The 15901-nt window shown below is 36.8% G+C and overlaps 1 protein-coding gene across 2 annotated transcripts in view; it reads right to left on the bottom strand.

Moving 5' to 3' along the window:
* Positions 1-4436: 4436 nt before the first annotated feature.
* LOC108701330 (polypeptide N-acetylgalactosaminyltransferase 13) overlaps positions 4437-15901 on the bottom strand; it is a 152649-nt gene continuing 141184 nt past the window's right edge. The window contains exon 11 of one of the 2 annotated variants that reach the window (XM_018235782.2): positions 4437-4942. In XM_018235782.2, coding sequence (XP_018091271.1) covers positions 4802-4942 — 141 coding nt within the window. In that variant the 3' untranslated portion in view covers positions 4437-4801. Of the gene's footprint in view, positions 4943-6409; positions 6608-15901 lie in introns of those variants that run through there. The other variant, XM_018235781.2, reaches the window with a different exon arrangement.

Genomic DNA, 15901 nt, shown 5'->3' with positions numbered 1-15901 from the left:
TCATCTGTAATTGCTTGGGATGCCTAGTTTGGCAGGCTACGGGGAGTAAAAGAGTCAGTTTTAGATAATGTATATGTCCCATTTAGGTGTAGAATGCCTACATTGGAGAGCTAGAATGTGCAAATGGTAGTTTGACAACATTGCTTATTAACATGCTACATTGCATCAATCATCGAGAAACTCGGAACCACAAAATCTGGATCCTTAAGATAAAAGAACTGGCATGCTGATGCTGTAGGTTCGGTCCCTGGCTGCAGCAAAAAGTAGCTAAAATATGGTCTATGGTGAGTGGTGTTAAAAAGGTCAACGGAGAATTTAAAAAACCTTTTAACAATGATATCTAAATACTTAAAATGGCACTTCAACACCGCTCCTACCCTGAGGAACCGTATTGACTTGAGTGACCAGAATTGATGACTACTAGATTATTATTATTATTATATATGCAATATGTGACCAGTTAAAAAATACCATGAAACAACCATGAAACTGGCCAAATGGCAGGAGAGCTCACTAACACCAGCGCCCCCAAGAGTTATTTCATGTTATCTTGGTGGGCCAGCCAATACTGCCTATTTCTCTGCCATCAATAAATTATTTCTTCTAAAAGTTGCTATACACAGAAGTTCTGTTTTTCAAATGTATTTATTATATGGTAACTAAAAAAATCTTCTTTAAACATTCTCTAGACATTGCTTAGAAAATAAATTAAATGAATTAACACGCGGTAACAACTCATTTATTTGAAATGCTTTTATTATGGTTGGAAAACAAATATAAATCTTTAAAGATGCATTATATACAAGAGATAAAAAGAACCCCAAACTGGCACTCATAGCAACTGTTCTGAGATGAGTTTTGGACACCTGCTACTAATGTTGTTACTGACTGTGCATAATAATCCCTTAGTTAATGCAATCTACACAGACAGTAGATATGCGGTGGAATACATTTTCTTTTTTTTTAGATTTAACACTCTCAATATGTTGAGCCTTTTGCCGCAGCACTCCGATAAATCACTTTAATGATGCTAATTTTTCATTTATATTGCAAATCAATACACTGCACTACTGGATACACTATTTGAGAATCATTAGAAAAGACAGTGGCATTCACATTAAATACTGTATATTGTAACTTGAGAGCCTCTTTACTCCATCTTTTCTATTGCTGAGTTTGGGAAGTTCGTTTAGGAAAAACATATGAAAAGCCACTATTGTGAAGGCTAGCTAGAAGTATTTAATAGAACTTAAGTTAAAGGGACACTGAGGGGCCCATTTACTAAGGGTCAAAGTGAATTTTCGAATTCAAAAACTTCGAATTTGGAAGTAATTTTTGGGTACTTCTACCATCGAATAATGCCAAATTCAACTTCGACTTCCATTTGAATTGAAAATACTTCACAAATTCGACCAATCGAAAATCGAAGAATTGTCTCTATAAAAAAAACGTTGACTTCAACACTTCGCCACCTTAAACCTGCCGAATTGCTGTTTAGCCTATGGGGGAGCCTCCTATAACCTACATGAGCCATTGGCTAAATTTTGAGAAGTAGAAGTCGTACGATTAAATCATACGATTAAATAGTACGAATCGAACGATTCAAAGTTTTTTATTGTTCCATCGTACGATTTCAATTTATTTGACTATCATACTACACCTATTCGATGGTTGAATTTTGAAGTTTTTTCACTTTGAAATTCGACCCTTGATAAATATGCCCCTAAATATTACTTTATTTTGCTTTGCTAGTTGTTGCAGGACTACAAATCCCAGCATAATATACCTAAAAGGTATGCTGGAAGCTGTGGTCAAGCAACATCTGGGCACAACATTGCACAATAAAAGATTTCCCCAGCTCAACAGGGCCAGAAGCTGCATTAAAATGCAAAACAATGTTCCAGTGAAAATTCCAGTTGATTTGTGTAAAATTTGGCTCCATGTTCTTTGTTCCTGCAACTGAAGTTGGAAGCTTTAAAGCACGGTTGCCAACACTGAACAAGTCTGTTCTTTATCCCCATGTCAGATTTTGGTGTAATAACCACTGCATGTAAGATAACACCTACATGCCTTTAGTGTCATTGGTGAATTCTTGTGCTTCTATAATTAAGTTTTGGTCAGTAGAATTCTCATTTGTGAATTGTTTGATGCTCTAGGACTGGGGAAATATGTTCCTGGATTTAGCAATAGTGTCTAGATTGCCTGTGAAATTTATATGTGGAGCCTTTAACTTTTAAATGATCCCTAGTAATGTCAAAACAAGGTTTACTACTAGTGATGGGCGAATTTATTCGCCAGGCGCGAATTCGCAGTGAATTTGCACGTTTCGCCGCCAGCGAATAAATCCGCAAAATGACGGCGTCCGGCATCACTATTTACTACTTCTCTGTATATGGTTGTAATGGTGGGGCTAAACCAAAACTTATCATAATTACATTTGTTACTTCCCGCATCATGTACCAACAGCAATGAAATAAGCTACTAGATGTACAGTATGTATGAACATTGCATTATAGAGAACACATTTCATTTTTCTAATTTATGTTAATTTATGTTACTTTTTTAATTTGGATTTTGTACCCCTACTAAGTTTAGACTGGATTTATAAAATAATAACTAAAAATATTAAAACAATTATTTACCTGATATGCATCACCTTAGCTCAGGGCACCAACTAAAGTTTATTTCTTCCTTAAATTCTAATTATTAATATCACTATTTTTGAACACAATAAAATTAGTTTGAACAGTGATTAGATGGTTTCAGGAAAGGCTGATGAAAGCACTATGAGATTTTAATTAACTTTCATAAAACCTTGTTTATGGCTATTGATCCAGCTAAGGCAAAAATAAAATTAAAACAAAGTTTTAAAGTCAAACTGATTCTATTGTGTAGCTTTATAAATTAGTCCTAAATTGGTTTTCTAATGACATGAGTATGTGATACGCAGAACTTAATTTTTCTAAAGGTCCTCAATTTAGGTTTATCATCATCATAATAATTGATAATTGAGCTTGCACACAAAAAAAATCTATGATATTAATATACAATGGTATCTTTGCAGTGGCCAGAGCATCAATTTAAATTTTTTTCAACAATTCAACAGTATGTTTCCTAAATTTCTGACGTGCATTACTTTTTCTGAAAAGTTACAATGTGGGAATGATATTGTTGCTGACCCAATGCTTACTTTTGGTACACAAACACTTTATTTATGAAAGTGAAGCAATGTTTGTTTCTGATTTTTAAATATGTTTTCTAGGATCCCAAGAGCTAAGTGTACTGAATTCACAATTTGCCACATAAAAATATCATACAAATAAAACTCAATATTAAATATTTTTTAAATAAAGATATGAGAAATATTCAAAACCAGAAATCTGTTATCCAAAATGCTCTAAAAACCATTATGCTATTTCACATAATGCATTTTATGAATAAGAACTTCTAACAAATAATAATAGAATTAAATTCAATTTACAAATTAATTTAAAAAAAATGTAATTTGCAATGCAATTTAAAATTAAAATTTTTAGGACGTGCTTGAAGGTGACACAAGTTTTATGGGTACAAAATAACTGCTTTTTGAGTAAAACATTTTATTACATACTTGCAAACACGCAATCTTTCTACTGCTGTTGGTTGAGTCTCTACGAGGCACATTTATCAAGGGTTGAATTTCGAGGGTTAATAAACTCTCAAATTCGACCCTAGAAGTTAATTCCTTCGAATTCAAATATCGAATTCGAAGGATTTAGGGCAAATCCTTCGATCGATCGAAGTAAAAATTGTTTGATCGAACGATAAAATCCTTCGAATCGAATGATTCGAACGATTTTAATCGATCGATCAAAGGATTTTTCTTTGATCAAAAAAATGTAAGAAAAGTGCTAACATTGTACCTCGGTAGGTTTAAACTGCCGAAGTATGTAGTCGAAGTATTTTTTAAAGAGACAGTACTTCGACTATCGAATGGTCGAATAGTCAAACGATTTTTAGTTCAAATCGTTCGAATCAAAGTCGATGGTCGAAGTACCCAAAAAAAAATTTCAATGTTTTTTTCATTCTAATCCTTCACTCGAGCTTAGTAAATGTGCCCCTACGTGTGCACAAAATGTATATTGTTTAAAGGTAATATTATACATTTCTCATTGACACATCAATGTTGATTACAAAAAAAAAATATTTTTGATGTATAGATTTTCATTTTGTGTGTGTGTATTTGGCTAAACATGACTGAAAAATCTTATACCAAGAAAAACCTAGGCTCCAAGTATTTTGGATAACAGGTTCCATGAACTGACTTTGATTGCACAATTGCTTATGATCCTGCAAGTGCATTTTTTATGAATGTATTTATGTATTTTGATAACCATTACAATTATAAATATATTTAACCAATCTTCACTTATTTCATAAAATAAAATAAATTTGTATACATAATACATTTTAAGTTTATTACAACATATTCTGGGTTTTTTTGTAAGTCATTTGTCAAATATATTTTTATGCTGCTATTTCTTTTTTCAGACATGTAATGGTATTTACAGCTTCCAAATGTGCTTTCTGCAAGACAGACACTTGTTTCTTATGGACATGTACAGCCATGTATTGTTTAGGGGAAAAAATAGAAAACGTCCTATTTTTATCTTCACAGTTGGAGTTTAAAGAGGCTCACAATTATTTGACACCGTGGAGAGGGAAGGAAGTGCTATACCCCTTCAAGTGTTCAAAAAGCTGATAATTGAGGTCCTTCAGCATTGCAAATGATTGGGGACAACTAGATTATGCTCTGACAGCATTAGGCACCCAAGGTCATGTTACGCAGCAGCCATTGTTGTGATTGGCTTCCATTGCACTCCTTGATGGTAGGAACCATTTTATCATCATCAGTTGGCTCATCCAGACATTGGTTGCTGTTGATATGTCTCAGTATTAAATGCTGCAAAACACAACAATATCATAAAAATTGCTGACATACATGAATAACATTTTGAAAGCCCTGAATAAGAGGGCAATAGCATGGAATGGAGGGATGGAGGCAATATCCTTATAAATAAATGCCTGCAAAAAATGTAACAGAAAGATAATTTCTCACATATTTTTATAAAGAGAAGATCTGGCAATCTTTCAGCTAAATCTATAAGCTACTGTAATTGAAAGCACAGAAAACAATTATTATGGTGGCAATTAAAATATTCCCATATAACACATCAGCTTTCATTACCAAATTCAAAAATGTGAGGTGTATCAGTTTTTACCCACAATGCAATGTTCAAGTCATGCCATTGAGGATGTTAACAAAATAGCATATGTGCAAATGAGGTACACTTAGCATCCACTTTATGCACAAGTTACAAAATATTTTTTAACCCAATTAGTGACATTCACTGGACATTTATCAGCACAACTACTAAGGTAAGCCTAAAAATAACACCTTCTGAAGGCAGGTGCTCCTTCCAAGTTTCCCTTGCATTCTAATGACCCATATTTTGCAGTTGTGCACAGTTCATGAGGACTGGTTAAAAGTCACTTTCTGCAAGCTGTAAAAAGCATGAATGGGTGCATAGAATGTTTTTGAATATCATCAAAGCCTACCTCCATTTTAGTGCTTAGGTTTTGTAAATAAGCCCTCTTTTCTGACCTGGAACCACACCTTTATTAAGTGAAAATGTCTCTTTTATCCCTAGTCATTGTTAGATTATTTAAATACCAAACACTGTTTCTTGCTCTAGTTTGTTTCTTTTTAAATTGGAAACGCTACCTCTGAACATTATAGGTGTCTATGTAACATAAAACAGCCCTTATCTAAAACTGTTTCATATAAATAAAAATATTCCATGAAGAATATACTTATTTTATACATTACAACAGATGCACATAAAATGGTAAATGGTGGTTAATTGTAAACTGTTTATAAATATGGGTCTCTGCTGAAACATCTTTGTTTTATCTATTTTCTACCCTGTTTAAGACCCTCACATTCTATCTTCTTCTGTCCAACCTATTATGACTTCAAGTAGAGGCTGACCTTTAGATGTTGAACCTGTGTTGTCTCAAGAGACCACCAGTGGGGGCACATCATACCAACTTACATTTGTAAAAGATCTTTTTTCAATTAAAAGGAGCATATGTAACATTAGCACTGAAGACCACCCTGCTGGATAGTAATGCACATTTTCCATTTCTCAGCAGGTTTGTACATAATCCATTGTATCTGGATCAGATGCACTTTCAAACTTTTTTAGGTCCACACCCATTTTCTTTTCTTTCTTTTCTTAAAAAACAACAGAAGTTATTTTCATTCTTTGTCTAACATCTTGAAACCACAAATGTAAAAGAACCACACACATGTTTAAAAATCCCATTTCCAGCCCTATCCACATTTATCACATTGCGAGATACCAACCTCAAATATGTTTCATAGAAAGTAATCAGTAGGACTGTAAAAAATATTTCTAAAAACTTCCAGCCTTGTATAATTTCTCAGTGTCCACATTTGCTGATTTCTACCATTACAGAACTCCACAGTTGGGCCAAATGTGCCATCCTCTACATTGCTTAAAGTCAAACATGATTGGGTTATGATATGAAGAAATGTGTGCGTCTGTGTAACAGAAAAAAAAGCATGAAAAAGCAAAAAATAGGAGATAATGGATAACATTTACATGATGTCAAATTTTTCACACATGATGCTTAAGCATCATTTAAAACTCCCACACTTCAGGAATTCCTATACAAAAACTGACTTGTTTATTAAAAACTTTTAAATATACTATACATTTTTAAAATGTTTATTTATAATGTTAATATAAATTACAAATGTTTATTGTCCCCTGACAACATGCAAATTTAGATTTTCATGACAATTCCCCCTTACGATATAAAACAGTTTTTATTGGTTTATATAAACTCTCTGCCCGCCCACATCCCACCCTTGCTCCACCTACATCCCGCCCCAACTCAGCCCACTCCCGCCCGACTTACAACTAACTGCATTGATGCAATTTAGAATACTGTATGTTACAAAACTAGCCCCATTGTTATCTAGACATTTAAGGGCAGATTTTAAATGTAAGCGTTCATTTTTTTACTGTGATTTATGATAATCCTGTCAAAACACAGTGAATAATTCTACCCATAAATCTTGTGCTACTTTTTTTTTAATTTACTCAGCCATAGAGACTTAGAGGTAATTTAGATTGAGTTTTGCAGCATTTTGCAGTAAAATACTATAAGCATATTTTTTTTAAATTATGTTTTTTCAGCCATAATCATGGATATCTTTTTATGCAATCACTTTCTTTTAGTCATATAATCAAAAAATACAGAGTTAAAATCTGACAACCTAAAATCTGCCTAGGTGCAGCTTCTAGAAGTTTACTAAGTTTATATTCACTTTTTTTCTGCACAAATTGCAGAAATACCAGCAGAAAAAAATGCCTAATGTGACACAGCCCTGAAACTCAGAAGTAATTATTTGTGTGAATTCTGAAACCTCCCCACCATCTCAAGATGGTTCTGAATTTTTAATTTCTGAGGGGCCGATTCACTAACTTCGAGTGAAGGATTCGAAGTTTTTTTTGGGCTACTTCGACCATCGAATGGGCTACTTCGACCTTCGACTATGACTACGACTTCGAATCGAAGGATTCGAACTAAAAATCGTTAGACTATTCGATCATTCGAAGGTCCCCATAGCCTTGCCTAACTTTTTTTGATCGAAGGATATTCCTTCGATCGTTGAATTAAAATCCTTCGAATCGTTCGATTCAAAGGATTTTATCGTTCGATTCAAAGGATTTTATCGTTCGATCGAAGGAATTATCCTTCGATCGAACTATCGGCGCTAAATCCTTCGACTTCGATATTCGAAGTCGAAGGATTTTAATTCCTAGTCGAATATCGAGGGTTAATTAACCCTCGATATTCGACCCTTAGTGAATCAGCCCCTAAGACTGCTGTCCAATAAGCTAGTAAACATGCAACCACTTTAACCTTTTCAGTGCTGAGTCACCATGGTCTATGATTCTGAAATATATTTATAAGGGTGACTATCAAGTTGGGTTTCCATGGTGACAGTGTTAACCCCTTCCTACCCTTGCATAATTCGGTGTTAACCCTTAACCCCCCTTACATACTGCTTGCTTCACTTGGTCCCGTCTTTTTAACATAAGAGGGTGAGTAGAGAGCATATACTTCAGTTGTTTGAATTATGGGGTCACAGCTTTATAATTTGAAATATTTGTAGTTGTGTGTCGGTTTGTCTTTTTCATTACTGACATCTAATTCCTTCTTTTGATGGAGCCAGCTGCCTTGCTGCTGTCATTAAATGTGTCCTTAATTACTTTATTTAGCAATCCTATCTAATGGATATATTGAAAGTGAATATATTATCTTTTTACAATGTTTCCAACTTCAAGAAGGTGCTACTGATTATACCTGGTCATGGGCTACAATAACCAGCTCACACAGCCCTTTTAAAGTTCCATAATACTCTTTAAGATATACCAAGACAAGGTTCCTTTTTGCTATTCGCTCTCTTTTAAGTTTCCTATGGCCTTTGTTCCTTTCCAATTTTTTGCCTTCAACATTTAATTCCAAAGTAGAAAGCAAGTGTGCTTTGGAGAAACAGGTGTCCTTGGTCCAAGTATTATCTCTGACACTAGGTTAGCAACATCACATAAAAAATTAGATCAAACAACATAATTTCATGGTATTTTAAATATTTAATAATTTCTAAAACCCCACATTATCTAAACTTTTTTTTAATATTCTATTTCCACTGGAACAACAGTGATTTTTTTAGCATCTCATTAGCGAGTTGGTTTTATTACACCTTGTCTCCAAAAACCTGATTTAGTCATAGCCAATAAAAACTAAACACGTTCTAATCCTTTGGACACCATTTATATTGCATTATTTTCCCCAAGGGACTGTCTATCAAAGCTTTCACTGTTGAACACAAAATATAAAAGCTGCTGTTGCAATCAAGTCTTTGCCTTTTTTATTGACTCTGTGTAATTGGACTCATAAATGACATGTTCATAATAGAAATAGCTGTGTGTCTACTGTGGTTTATGAAGATTTTGTCCACTTTCATCTGTAGACTTCTAACATAAATTTTCATGATATTCAGAAGTTGGTATGGACTGGGAATGCTTGTAATTAGTAATCCTATGTAATCAACCACTACTTCTGAAATATAAAATATTAAATTTGTTTATCTTCGTGAAACAGTTAGATACTAGGAATTAATTCCGGCATTAAAATAACATTAACATAAAATATGATTACATTTCAGGAGATGAGAACAATTACAAGAGAGAGTACAAACACAAGGGAGCAGGGGTACAATTCATTATGGTGCTAGTTATCCTATGTTGAAGGGAAACTATTTTTTTTAATTATACATATCTTCCTATGGTGAGTTTGGTTAGTAGATTTTTGTTTTGCCATCCAAACTCAAAATCCATACTCAATGTATGCATATATTTTTAACAAAAGTTAATTCTGCCCCCAAAAAATCCTGTAAAATGAGTTTAAAGCACTATGAATTAATTAAGGCTTTGGAGCACCTCCTAAGTTTTATTTTGACCAAGTTCATATAATTATAACACACACATATATATGTGTATGTATTTATGTATGTATGGATGTCTAAATCTTCAGAAGGACAATTTACAATTTGTTGCAAATCAAATAGATTTGATTCGGTCCACTTTAGGGGCCTTTCTCAAGGAATGTGGGTCCTTCTGGAGATTTCAACATGTTTATTTGACCCTGCACGTGACAAACAGCGCAACTTCAAGCAGGTCAGTGCCTGTGTTTTATTCACAGCAGGGTTTTCCAGGAAATAGGGGATTTTTTTTATAGTTACATAGCGAATATGCTAAAAAAAACAAATGAAAGATAATTCTTCTGAAACCAGAAGAGACTGCTCCATTGGAGGTCTGAATATTTAGAATACTCACCTCAAGCACTCAAACCAATAAAATAAATAGTTCCCTCACAGTCTCATTACCACCACTGTACCTCCCCATGCTGTAGATACATGATGCCGTCACACTATTCCAGCACTTCAATAAGTAGCATCAGCAATTTTGCACACTTAAATGTCATTATGCCCAGATGGTAAACTGTATCCTTCAAATAACCATCTGTGGTCAATACAAGATTTTCAGGCATTATCAGGTTTAAATAAAAAAAAAGATTGGTTCTCGATAGATACAGGTAAAACCAAGCATTCTATCAGTAATTATGGCCAATTAAAACAATTTTGACATTTAACACAGTAGCTTTGGAATTTTGTATTTTTTTTCAAAATGTAGCGAAAACTTCTTACCTCAAAATTATATTCCCATTTACCTGCGTACTGACAGAAGCAAAGACACACAGAAAGAAATGAAATAAAAGAAAAATATTGGAGAGCAGTATTCATCAATGCTAAGTCAGTCATTTTTAATTCATAAAAACTGCACAAAGGCAGGATAATTTTATTAAAACCTGAGCTTTTATTTTTAATTATTACCATAGATATGAAGATATAATATAAACAAATGCGGTCTTTAGTGGACTTTAATATGTCCAAAAATTTATATGAAGAGCTCTAGCTCTAATCTATGGCCATTCAGCTGTAGTTGACTTACAATTCACACTCTGATAACCTTTGTTTCAATGACTAGTGAAGAACTATGGGTTAAGCAACACTAGCATAAACTGCCACCATCTTACCTTATGCTCTCCATCTTGAACAACACCAACTCCTGCCTAAAACTGCTGCTCTGTTGGGTCCCAACCATGTGCAGTTTGATTCCCAATTTTGTGCTGGGAATGGTGGTGGGGGTGGGAATGGGGGTAGTTTCCACTTTGCTGTGAAATTCGCGAAATGGACGTTTTTTTTTTATGCCGGTGAATTTTCGCCAGCGAATTTTCACGTCGGTGAATCGCGCAAATTTGCTGCGTCTGGTGAATAAATTTGCCCATAATTACCCTTTATGTATACAGCTTGTTCATTAGACATCAAACCATTATATCTGCTGACAAATATTAGAGCAGTTACATGACTTTATAGAACGTCTCAAATTCCCCTTACAAAAGTTTTTATAAGATCGATAAATGTAACAATTTTTAGAGAAAGGGAAAGGAAAACATATTAAAATATTAGAATGTTAAAGTTCCATTCTAAAGGGAGATTGTTATTAAAATGTATTTGTTTTGGGCAGCAAACAACCCAAAGCACCTGCTCCAGTTCCTTATTCAAAACTTTCACTCAAGTGGAAGAGATTCATTTATGAGTGGTGGTCATAATTGGTGTAGAGATATTGGTTTTCTGTTAAATTTTAATACATCATTATATTAGAATGATCCACACAAACTTTGAAGAGATGAGCAAGCTGGCCATGACTGGATATACAGTACAACTTTTCTTAATGTGTTTCCTATAATACAATCCTGGGTGTGAATTCACAAATACTTAGCAAACACTAGAAAAAAAGTGAAGATGAATTTTTGTGATGTGATTTAATCAAAATTGACTTGTATAGTTATCCGGTTATTTATTATAACTGTCAGACCTTCTATGATGGTATCACTGACTCAGCAATAAGATGCTTTTGAGTGGCACTCATTCATCTTGCTGTTATCTAACATGGGGCAATTACTGTGCACTATATGCTTCCCTATATTGCACTGTAATCCATCATTGGAAGAGTTGACTTCGGTCGTTTAATTGTTTCTTGCAAAAGAAAGAAAAATGGGTTTAATGTCTCCATTGACGATCAAAGAGGCAGTTCACATAAAGTAGACAAGAATATCTTTTATTAAAGAGGGGCTTGGTTATATCTGAAAGTGTTACTTAAAGAAACGATGGGGTCCATTTACTAAAGTCCGTAAAAATTGACTATAACCCATCGGCCATTATTGCTGAGAATATTCTTGCAACAAAATGAATGTTGATCGCATGTTTACCAGAGCGATGAGACAAATACAGTATGGGGTATATTTATCAAAAAGTGAAGTTAGGGGGGGCGTGGCGTAATGGCGTGCTGAGAGGACGCACTTTGTCTGAGCTCCCGACCCAAGCCTTCTATAAAGCTTAATACAGAGCCCTTTTTCTTTTCCGGACGTTTCTGAAGACATGGGGAAACACCATAAGAAGGGTGAGCAATCTTCCCAAACTAGTACGCATAGCGCTCAAAGCACAATGTCTCCCTTTCTGGGTAGGAGATCTAGCGCCCGTACTGGAACACGTGATCCCAAGATGGCGCGTGCAACTACCAGAAGCCCCAGTCCCACTGGCTCGGCCTGCTCCGGGTTCAGCTCGTCTTCAGCCCCTTCTGACTTGCGGGCGATCTTATCCTCCCTCCCAACTAAGGAAGACCTGCGCGCCATGGCAAAGACGTTGCGGGAATCGCAGAGGGCTGATATGGCAGACATTAAAGCCGAACTACGTGCCATAGGAGAGGCGACCGGTAAAATAGAGGCCCGGCTGGAAGTGGTGGAACAGGCCCATAACAACACGACGCAACGGGTGAATGACCATCACAAATTCATATACATGCTTCGCAAACACATGGAGGATTTGGACAATCGCGGGCGCCGCAACAATTTGAGAATACGCGGCATCCCAGAAACTGTATCCAATGCTGAACTGGGCCAAACGGTATGTTCGCTCTTTAATACCATTCTAGACAGGGACATAACTACCCCTATTGAGCTTGACCGAGTTCATCGATCCCTGGGCACCCCTAGATTGGGAGTTGAAAAACCTAGAGATGTGATCTGCTGTATTCACAAATTCACATTGAAAGAGGACATTGTGCGCAAAACGCGCAATACTGAAAGCTTTAAATTTCAAGATTATGACGTCTCCATATTTCAGGATTTAGCATGGCTCACTATCCAACAGAGGAGGGCACTTCGACCCCTTACTACAGCCCTACGCAACAAGGGTATTGTATACAGATGGGGTTTTCCCTTTGCCTTGATTGTAAGGAAGAATGAGAGGGTATTTAGCCTTAAAGAACCTGATGACTTGGAGGCTTTCTGTGAACGCATTGGCCTGCCATTACTGGATCTTAAGGAATGGAGAGACCTGGCCTACTGCGGGGATTCTTTGGATTTACTGGATATAGCTCACTGGCAGAAATCTGCTAAACGGCAGAGGCATACCCCTGCGAGCACTCCGGATAGAGCTGACTGAACGCTGCCCATACGCTTGGGCCTGGATTGATCCTCCATCTACAATTGGGTCACTTTACATTCCGATGATACTTTGATTTTGAGTTGGAGCCTTACTTGTCGCAAATCAGTCGCCAGTTGAGAAGATTCGGAGGATACTTGTCCTCCCTGGAGCCACTATTGCTGATTTCCTGCTTTCCTTCCCCCCCCCTCCCTTTTTTTTTTTTTTTTTTTTTTTCCCCCCTCTCTTAGCGAGCCTGCTGCATTGACCCTTCTGATACTGGGCACTTCGACCGCTAATCTCAGTGTGGAACTGCTTTTCGATGACGGAACATCACCTACTTTCACCTCGGCTATTCTATGGACCCTTTGCTCCTGTCTTCATATGGACGCATTTCTCTAAGCCCTGGGTTCCATGCATATCTCTCTCGCTATTTGGACTTACATATGTGAGACTATGTTATTTTTGTATGCACTGTCTTGGTTTTTCACTCAGGTTTTTTTTTTTTTTTTTTTTTTTTTTTTTTTTTTTGGTCATGCTCATAGTTGGCAGCCTGCTTCTGTTCCTGATAGGGGTTTTTTTTTTTTTTTTTTTTTTTTTTTTCTGCTGCCTTATTGCTTTTTGTTTATTCAATTTGCTTGGACATGCTGATTATTGAACTGTTTATTCATGTTTTCTGTCTGCTGAATGTATTTTAGCTCCTGTCTCTGCTCCTTCCCTCCCTTTTTTTTTTTTTTTTTTTTTTTTTTTTTTTTCTCTTTCTTTTCTCCTAAAAGCTCGTAAATCATTGATTAGAGGTTCCACAGGGACACCTCTGGGTAACTTCTCTGATATCACTACCGGTTTTGAGTTTTTGTGATGTTTAGTTATGCTACTAGGCCCCACATTAAGTTGGGCCCTGTGTTTTTTCAGTTACATGATGCTTGGGTCGGAGACAGGACTTCCTGTACCTCTGGCAACCACACTCATGCCCCCTCGAGGGTATACCATGGGGTTTATCTCAGACGTGACACTGGGGCACATCACGTCTGCAGTATGGTTGATGTTTTCTCTTTTTGGATGTTACAAGAAATCCTTTTCTTCCTTCTCTCTTTCTTTCTCCTCTGTCCGGGATTGTTTGACTTTGTATAATTTTCTCTCTTACTCCCTTGCAGGCTTCGGGGTAGCCGAAGCCCGGGGGATGCGGCGTTCCATACGATACTTTACTGATGAAGGATGAACTCCGCATTGGATCCCTCAACGCTAAGGGATTAAACTCACCTTTTAAACGCCAGAATCTGCTCAGGGACATGCGAAGGCTCCAGGTACAGGTCATGCTGGTACAGGAAACTCATTTTAAAAAAATTTAAGGTCCCAGCTCTTAAATTTCGAGGCTTCTCGGCTGTTTTCACCAGTTCCCCATATACATCCAAGTCTAGGGGCACTATGATATTATTTGCTGATTCCCTAAACTTCTCCCTTACAGACACGAGAGCTGACCCTTTGGGTAGATTTAATATGGTAAAAGGGTTGATTAATAATGCTACTTACACTTTCGCTTCCGCCTACCTTCCACCCACGGAACAACACAAAGCTTTAGCAGATACGCTGCAGGCCCTTACAGAATTTGAACAGGGTACACTTATATTCGGAGGGGACTTTAATGTGGCCCTGGAACCGCTAGTGGATACCTCCTCAGGGCATTCCTGCATCTCACATAAAAAAATTGAAACCTTTAAAAAACAACTCAGAGCCCACACCCTAATAGATACATGGCGCCTCATCAATCCTACAACTAGGGATTACTCGTTTTATTCTCCAGTGCACAATGTCTATTCTAGGCTAGATCATATTTTCATTCGTCACTCTGACGTTACACTCCTTAAAGATGCTACGATAGATGTCATCTCCTGGTCCGACCATGCCCCGATTACTTGTACTCTCCTGCACTCATTGCCTATACGTAAATCCTCCACGTGGCGACTCAACGATACCCTTTTACGCGATCCACAGATTAAACTTGACATAGGCCAATCCCTGAAACTCTACTTTGCTGAAAACAATACCGAAGGGATTAGTCCCTGGACTTTATGGATGGCACACAAATGCGTGATCAGGGGGGAGCTAATTAAAATTGGTGCCAGGAAAAAGGCAGAGCATCGTGCTGCACTCACTAACTTAATAGCCAAAGTCCATGCTCTCGAAGCGCAACATAAGCAATCTAAACTTGCCCACATTTTTGAAGCCCTTACCCAAGCGAGAAAGGAACTCCGGGACAATTACTCCCTTTATTCCAACAAAGCCATTGAGTTCAACAAAAATTTTTTTTTTGAGCATGGTAATAAATGCGGAAGACTGTTGGCAGCTATGCTCAAGAAAAAACAGCTTCGCAATCATATCACACAGATTAGATCCCCGCAGGGCCGCTTAGCTACCACTACGGCTGAAATAGCTGAAGTATTTAGACAATTCTATATCAATTTGTATCAATTACCTCAAACCCGAACACTTGGCCCTACCCTTACTGAAAGGCTACAAGCTTGCAGGAATTATATCCGCGGCTCCAATGTTCCTGTGATAGACAATGAGACCCGTGAGTTTTTAGACTCGCCGTTATCTAAGGAGGAAATCGCTTTAGCCCTGAAAACCACTAAATCTGGCAAAGCTCCGGGACCCGACGGCTTTACCATCTCCTACTACAAGGAAATGGAAAGCTATCTGACTCCCTATTTACTCGCT

This window comes from Xenopus laevis, chromosome 9_10L (genome assembly GCF_017654675.1).
Source record: "Xenopus laevis strain J_2021 chromosome 9_10L, Xenopus_laevis_v10.1, whole genome shotgun sequence".
In the NCBI taxonomy this organism is placed as follows: Eukaryota; Metazoa; Chordata; class Amphibia; order Anura; family Pipidae; genus Xenopus; species Xenopus laevis.
This window is presented reverse-complemented; position numbering and strand designations above follow the sequence as displayed.